General features: G+C 60.1%; 1 protein-coding gene across 1 annotated transcript; it reads right to left on the bottom strand.

The window, feature by feature from the left end:
- Positions 1 to 366: 366 nt before the first annotated feature.
- On the bottom strand, positions 367 to 3,744 carry SOX8 (SRY-box 8). Its single transcript, XM_003790757.2, has 3 exons — positions 3,323 to 3,744; positions 1,806 to 2,035; positions 367 to 1,103 (listed from the first exon to the last, which is right to left on the bottom strand). The coding sequence occupies exons 1-3, from the start codon at positions 3,742 to 3,744 to the stop codon at positions 367 to 369; spliced, it is 1,389 nt and encodes a 462-aa protein (XP_003790805.1).
- Positions 3,745 to 7,796: the final 4,052 nt, after the last annotated feature.

Raw genomic sequence — 7,796 nt, 5'->3', positions numbered from 1 at the left:
AGCATCCTCCATAGGTGTGTGTGTGGGAGGGTGTCTCCATGCCAATGTGGGCCTGGACCTCGAAGCAGCCCCAGCCAAGACCACGCGCCTCTCCCCTCTGTCCTCTGTGGCACTGCTTTTCATGGACAGAGAATCAAACGCAAGGAGCTGGTGTCCACAGGCCTCACAGAAGAGGGACCCAGTGTTCAGCAGAGGCTCAGAGATCTATGGGCCCAGGGCCGATGATAGTGACACAGCTGTTCCCACAGCTTCAGCAGGCACTTGGCTCTACCCTGGCCACTCACACTGGGAGGCCAGGGGACCCCATCTGTCTTGCTGAGAAGAGGCTGTCTGCTACCGACAGGCATCCCTCCCCAGGGTACAGCCTCAGGGCCTGGTCAGCGTAGTGTACACGGGCTGGTCCCAGTTACTGGTGGGGCTGTGGGCAGGTGGCAAGGACAGCCCATTGAGCAGCGGTGAGGCATAGGGCCGGCGGGGCGAGTGGAAGTAAGGGTACTGGTAGAGGCTAGATGGGTAGCCAGGGTACGGACTGTAGTAGCCAGAGGCCTGCAGGTCAGCGTAGTCACACTGTGAGCTGGCAAAGGAGCTGGCAGCTGCCGCGGGGGCAGCTGTTGTCACACTGGCCTGGGCACTGTAGGAGCCATAGTCAGCACGACTGGGTGAACCATGGGGCTGGTCGCTGTAGTGGCTGGGGCTCAGCTGCTCTGTCTTAATCTGTGGCCGTGGGGGACCCGCCTCTGAGGGTGAGGCTGAAGCTGGAGGACCACTCTTATGCACCCACACGGGGGATGCCCCCGGGTGAGAGTAGGAGGTACCCCCGTAGGAGCTGGTGGTTGCCTGGCTGGGCTCTGTGGGCATGGCTGAGTGGCCGCTGAGAGGCAGGTACTGGTCAAACTCGTGGACATCGAAGGTGTCCATGTTGCCCATGACCTCGCTGCTGAGCTCAGAGATGTCCACATTGCTGAAGTCAATGTTCTGGCGCCCACTGTCCACTAGGCGGCGCCCTTCCAACTTCAGCTCTGGCTTGGCCCCAACACTGGCCCCCGCCTGGTGCAGGTCTGCCTTGGGGGTGGTGGGCGGGGTGGGAGGCCCGTGGGTCTGCCCTGCGGACCGAGAGCACATTTCAGGGATGAATGCCCCTTCTGTGGGGGGTGGGAGGGGCTGGCCTGGCTGGCCAGGGACGAAGGGGGAGAGACACCGCAAGCTAACTGCCACAGGTAGGGATCAACAGCTTTTTGTTTCTTTACATTTCCCAGAAATTCCAGCAAAGTCAGATCCAGACCTCATTCCTTGGCCAAGAAAATTCCATTAAGCACAGTTCTATGGAAAAACGGACCCCCCACCCCCACCCTCCCCACCCCCGTTGGATACCACAGTTGGGCAGAGGGTGGCAGAGCAAGCACTCAGGGAGCTCCAGGATCCACTGTGATGAAGCCACACAAAACCTGTCCTTCCCCAGGACCATCCAGCAAATCCAAGCTCCCAGACTTTAGCCAGCTGGGCATCCACCCGCCAGTCTGACCCTGAAGCTGGAGCTGCCTGCTGACCACCATGCCTGGGCCACTCTCACTGTTAATGGGTCCCACTGAAAACACCCACCTCACAGGCACAGGCCCAAGCAACACCTATAGCAGCCTCCTCATGTGTCAGAATCAGCTGTGATCGGGGGCTCTGGGGACTTTTTTTCTGGGCACCTGGGGAAGGCCTGGCTCTGTCTGGCCTGTGTTGAGGCTGCCCCAACCATTGCAGCTCAGCCTAGCCATGGCCAGACACTGAGACATGCCACAGTTGGCCGTGGCACCTACCTGTGTGGTCGCCATGGTGGTGCACATCACTGAGGCCTGCATCAGCCTTGTACATGGCGCCACCAGAGTGGTGGCTCAGCTCAGCTCCCGAGTCTGAATCACTCTGGCCAGTCTTCACACTCTTCCTGCGGCGGGGCTGGTACTTGTAGTCTGGGTGGTCCTTCTTGTGCTGGACACGAAGCCGCTCTGCCTCCTCCACGAAGGGACGCTTCTCACTTTCACTCAGCAACCTACAAGACAGAGGTTAGGGGAGCGATGACAAGGGAGCCCGGGTCCACATTCCAGCCAGCACCCAGTGTACGCTGCCTTGGGGATTGGCAGCAGAGAGAACCAAGGCTCCCTCTGAGGAAGCCTGCCACATGCACTGCCCTCTCTGAGAACAGAAGGCTGGGGCCTACAGGGAAGGCTTGTTTCAGCCAAAGGAGTAAGCCCCAAACCTGTCTTTCTTCTCTTGCTGACCCCCTTCCCAAGCCTGTTTGTTCCCCCTCTTTGGGGCTTTCTCAGAGAGGTGGGGGAGGTGGGCAGGACCTAGCTGAGAATTACACTGTGGACAAAAGCAAAGCTTCCCGGGAACTGTGCCGGACCGGCGGGCAGCGGGCTTGCAGCCCCTCTGTGTTCCCATACTTTCAGAAACACTGATGAAACCCAGTCCTTACAGAGCCTCAGAGCACACACACCCCTCAGGCGCCTCCAAGCTGCCCAGAACTGCCCAGGGCAGGGCTTGGGGGAGCAGGACTGTGCCCCAGATCCAGACAGAAAGCGAGAAGGGAAGAGCTGAAAGCTCTAAGCCCCCAGTGACCAGGTGAGGAGCAGGAAATGGGGACCCAGAGTCCCAAACTCACAGCCACCCATTGTAAACCCAAGTAAAGGTCATTTGGTAGGGTGGCCTATCCTGAGCAATGCATCCTCCACTGCTGCTGTGCCACTTTATGCAAAAACAGCTTCACCAAGCCAGTGTGTGCGCATAGTGTACCTCTGCTGGGCAGTTCCTTCACCATCTCCTCTCTGTCCTTTCCTGCTACGGGCATAGAGGTAGCCAGAAGAAACTGAAGCAGTAGGGTTGTACCAGCTGGTCAATTAGCCATCTCTCCACCTGCCCACCTCTCTCTGTCCCATGGGTGGCCTGGGAGCCCTTTCCAAGAAAAGGCACCGCCAGAGAGCAGAACCTCATACTTGACCCACTCACAGTGGCTGGGGGATCACGTTCAGGTGCCAGCCATGGCCCCTGCAGGATGTCTCCAAGAGGGGGGAATGTGCTCAAAAGTGTACAGACCCCACACTCTGCCCTAGCCGACCAGACCCCATACCTGGCGCCAGATCTCTGTTGGCCAGAGGGTACTTTTCCATTTGGAGCGCCCTGGGTGGGAACCGCCCTGGAGCGGGCTGAGGTGGGCAGCCACCTCTGTGAGTCCTTGCACTCCCCCAGGTCCTGCATGCAGCCTGAAGCCAAGTGTGGGCAGGGTCCCCATCCGCTCCCCGGATTACCCCCTCCCCGGGGCTGGAGATGGCACACTCACCGCCATAGCTTGCCAAGCGTCTTGCTGAGCTCTGCGTTGTGCAGGTGCGGGTACTGGTCCGCTAGCTTGCGGCGCGCAGCCTGGGCCCACACCATAAAGGCGTTCATGGGCCGCTTCACGTGCGGCTTGGCCTTGAGCGCGCCGCCCCCGCCGCCGCGCACCGGCATGGGCACCAAGCTCCAGTCATAGCCTTTGAGCACCTGCGACACGGCGTCGCGGATACAGGCAGGAAAGCGGTCATCCGCCGCCTCTGCCGAGTCCCCCCGACCGCCGGCCACCGTACCCCCAGTGCGGCCCAGGCCCTCGGAGCCCGTGGGCGACGGTGGCGCGTCGGAGTCAGAGTCCTCCACGTGCGACATGGAGCTGGCTGTGCCAGACGGGCTGCAGGGTGGCTGGGTGCGAACCTCGCTCATGTCCAGCATCGGGGCTGAGCGCGGAGGGGCGCGCACGGGAAGATGCACCAGGACCGGCGCTCGGGCTGCGGTGCGGCCGCTCTGGTACCCGAGGTCGCCGCGGGGAGGCCCGACTTTCTTCCTTGACGCCGCCGCCCTAGCTTCAGCTCCCCCACCCGCACCAATACCGCCGTTGCCGCCGTTGCCGCAACTCCGTCGGGGCTCGGAGACCAGCAACAAGTTTCTTTTAAGAGGCGCCGAGAGGCTCCTCCCCTCACCCATCTCCCCATTGGTCAGGGCGCCCCCCCTCTCCTAGGGGAGGGGCTTGTCCGCCCCCGCCTCCCCACTCTTATAGGAAGGTCTCCTGTTCCCGCTGCACCCCCGCCGGCCCCACCCGGCGCCGCACCACGTGGGGGCCGCGGCGCCCAGCATCTCAGGACTCACGCTCTGACCAAGAGCGGTCTCCCGCCTCCACACGCTAAGAGCTCCGCTTCCTGGGAGGACCGAGAAGAAAAACAGTGCCGGGAGGGCGGGCGAGGGACACTACTGAACGCGCTGTTCTGCGAGCCGGCTGCAGCCCCTGGGTCAGCCCGTCCCCAGGCCGGATGTTCAGCAAGGCAACAGGTTCTCCAGGACCAGCCCCCACCATATATACACCCACAGTCCGTCAAGAGCCCTGACGTCTCGCCAGCAAGCCCGAAGCGCTGGGTCAGCTGCTATCTGCCTGCAGCCCAGGGTAGGGTCTGCTCAGCTGCGTAGAGCCAAAGTCCAAGCTCCCGGTCCTCAGGGCAGGCGCAAAGTGCAGGAGTCACCACCTCCTTCCGAGTCAGCGGGCAGCACACGTCCAGGTAACGCGATCCCAAGGGCCGCGGCTCTGAGGCGGGTGACCCCAGCGCGTCCTCTCCATCCTGGTGTGAGCTTGCATAGCGCTGGCGGGGGCGCGGTCCCAGCAACCCGGCAGCTGGAGGGGGCGGGAGCAATGGGCGTGGCCTGTGCTGACCCTGGCTGCGGAATCCCTGGGGCCACCAGGCGGATGGCGTGGCCGGACGCGGGGGCCTAGTGCCTTCCGGGTGTGACCCCGGGGTTGGAGGCGCAGAGGCCCTCTCTGCACCGCGGCTCTGGGTGGTCCGACGGAGGCGGAGGCGGCTCCTAGCCACTGCGCCTGGGGCGCCTGGAGGGGAGGAGGGGTAGGGGCGGGATGTGCCGCCCTGTTGGGGCAGAGGGGTCGGAGAAGGGACATTTCCTCCGAGACAAGCGCTGAGACACTGCTGCGAGTCCCCGCCCGAGGCCACCCCCTCGAGTTGGCCTCCAGTCCGGCAGTCCTAGAGGACGGATCGGATGCTTTCGACCAACGCGCAGAGGCGATTGGCCTGCCTTCCCGAGTTGTGCCGCCCCTCTTAGGCGGCCGACGCGGGACACGTATTTCTTCACGCGTGTAGCCTGCGAGACCCGGTGATCCTAAGCAAGGCTGCCGTAGCCCCGGAGTGACGCCATCTCTCCCACTGGGTCAGCGGAAGGGGCTGATGTTTCCAAAGGGAAAGATGGTGGGCGGTGCCAGAGCTTCTAGCCCGCTCACCTTACCCACCTCCGACCGCGTAGGATGCGTCTCCGGCCCTCAGAGATGGTGCCCCCAGCTGCTGCCTGTCCGCATCCAGGAGGAGGAGCTCCTGGGACTGCCCAGACCGCTGCTTCGCGTTTGGAACGGCAGCTGCCAGTTCAGGAGCTGGACTTAAAAGGGGGCCTTTTGCAGGGGATGAGGATCCAGGGCCCAGGCTGCCTGCCACCTGTCACGTGAAGGGAAAACACTCCTGTCTGAGCACACAGACTGACTCCGAGGCTGGGGCTCCTTAAGGTGAGCAGAGCACTGGGAGGCTCCGGAGGGCAGGTGGAGAGCTGGCTGCCAGGGCGGCTGCACTGTCCTCCTCTCCTGCCATCCACTGCCTTTGGCTCTGCCACCTGCCAAGGAAGACTTCTTTCCACCAGTGTGTGGTGGCTTTCCACCACCGTGGAGGTCCTGCCCTTTACCTACGTCCCTGCCTTGGCACTCTGTGGTCTGCAAAGCACCACCTGTGGGAGGTGACTGCTGGGAGGGGGTGGTTCCAGGGGGGATTGCTGCCTGGGAAGTCATGGACCTTCTCACCAAACCTTCCACTAGACCCAGGACCTTGGCAAGTGAAAGCAGGGGTTTAAGCAGAGTAGGGGGGGCAAATGGTATAGCCTTTCAACCCCCATCCTGGCAGAGCAGACACATAACACATCAGGAGAGAGGTCTCAATGAAGGACTCTACTTCACCAGGGGCAAACAACACAGAGGTAGCTTTGGCGTGCTGGGCAGCTTCTTACCCACAGTGGTGGGTACCACACCAGTATTCCCCACTGGGGACCTAGGAGTCCAGTGCCTGGCTCAGATCACAGGGTAGTGTACTTTGGGCTACACCAACTGCCTTTCCCTAAGCTGCAGTGACCACCCACGGGCTGGCAGGAGGTGCCAGTGGGCAGCCCATCAAGCCTGTGCAGGCCACCATGGGGTGAGTGGGGAGGGGCAGAATACTGGCCAAATTGGGCCCGACTGGCCCAGAGCACGGTATAAGAGTAAGGGCCCAGCCCCTCCTGAACTGGGTATAGTGTGGGCTCTGGGCACATCAGCCTTGCCTCTGGTCCATCTTGAAATCCTCAGGGAAATGCCAGTCTACTGTCAGGGCTTCCTGATCCATTAGTGCTGACCTCAGTTCATGCCATTGGCCACTAGCTCCTGAGTGGACTCTGGGATGTGACTTCCAAAGAGGGAGATGTCTAGGGTAAGTCTGTGTGTTCTTGAGAATCGATTAAGCCTGCTTAGTGCCTAGGGTTCTCCTAGATGAGGAAGTGCAGGACCACGTTCCACAGTCCTAAAGATGCTGGCCTTGGGGTAGAGGCAGGTAGCCAGCAAATGAGCAGCATCTCCAGGGTCCTCATCCCTGGGGGGGGGGGTCTGTAAGAAGGGTGGTCCAGGGAGGCTTCTTTGAGCTTTGACAATTAGGCTGAGACATGATGCTTCCAACCTGGCAGAGAGAGGAAAATGCATTCCCAGAGTGGGCCGCACATGCAGAGGCCCTGAGGCAGCACAGAGCACAAGGGATTCTATGACGGAGAGGTGCCTTAGGGGTCAAAGAGATGATGGGCAGCTGTTGGAGCCATTGCACTGCCCGTTTCTTTCCTCAGCTACATGTCCTCACCAGTGGCCCTGCTCCCCCTTTTCACTCAGCCCCTCCTCCCTACCCTGACCCATCAGTGGTGACCCATCTGGTGGGCTGAACAGTATCAGTGAGAGGGTCTGATCAGCACCACTTGGCTGGCTGATACCAGTGGGTGGGAGGCTGATAGGAAGGAGGTTTTTGCACAGAGGGGGTGCTGTGGGTGCTGTGGGAGGTGGGCTGGCAGGTACTGCCTGTGCCCATGAGGTGGTCAGAATAGGCCTGTGGGGGCTTCCAGGCCAAAGACTCACACACCCCACTCCTCAGCCTCTGGGGATGGCAACTCAGGAAGCCTGTGTATGGCAGTGCAAGTGTGTGCATGGCATGTTTTGTTTGTTGTGTGTATATTTGAGGTGTGTATGTGGTGTATGTATGGCGTTTTTATGTTTGTAATGTGTGTATTGTGTATGTGGTGTGTATGTGAGAGTGTATGTTTTGTGTATGATGTGTGTTGTGTGTGGTATGTGTATGTTTTGTATGTGGTATGTCTGTGCAGTGTATGTTGTGCATGGTATGTGTGTGTGGCATGTCATGTTTGTATGCTGTGTGTGGTATGTGTATGGTGCAAGGCGTGTGATGTCTGTGTATATTGTGTGTGGTGTGTCATGTGTGTATACTGTGTGTGGTGTGTGTATATGTTGTACATATGTGGTATGTGTATGGTGTGAAGTTTTACACTGTATGGTGTGTATGCTGTGTGTATATGTGATATGTATATGGTGTGAGGTGTGTGTATGTGATATGTACAGTGTGTGCTGTGTGTGTGCACTGTGTGTATGTGGTTTATGGTGCTAAGTGTGTGCATGGGATGTGTGTATCCTGTGTGTATGTGGTGTGTGTGGTGTGTAT

Source organism: Otolemur garnettii, unplaced genomic scaffold (genome assembly GCF_000181295.1).
Source record: "Otolemur garnettii isolate 467f Iridium unplaced genomic scaffold, OtoGar3 scaffold00044, whole genome shotgun sequence".
Taxonomy (NCBI): domain Eukaryota; kingdom Metazoa; phylum Chordata; class Mammalia; order Primates; family Galagidae; genus Otolemur; species Otolemur garnettii.
Note: the sequence above shows the minus strand (reverse complement) of the source record. Positions and strands in the feature narration are given on the sequence as shown.

Excerpts from the sequence above, each read along its gene's own strand:
- SOX8 (XM_003790757.2), bottom strand. The coding sequence starts at position 3,744 with ATGCTGGACATGAGCGAGGTTCGCACCCAGCCACCCTGCAGCCCGTCT. Across the intron at positions 2,036-3,322 it reads ACGCTTGGCAAGCTATGGCG|GTTGCTGAGTGAAAGTGAGA; the intron begins GTGAGTGTGCCA and ends TCTGTCTTGTAG. Across the intron at positions 1,104-1,805 it reads CCACCATGGCGACCACACAG|GGCAGACCCACGGGCCTCCC; the intron begins GTAGGTGCCACG and ends CTCGGTCCGCAG.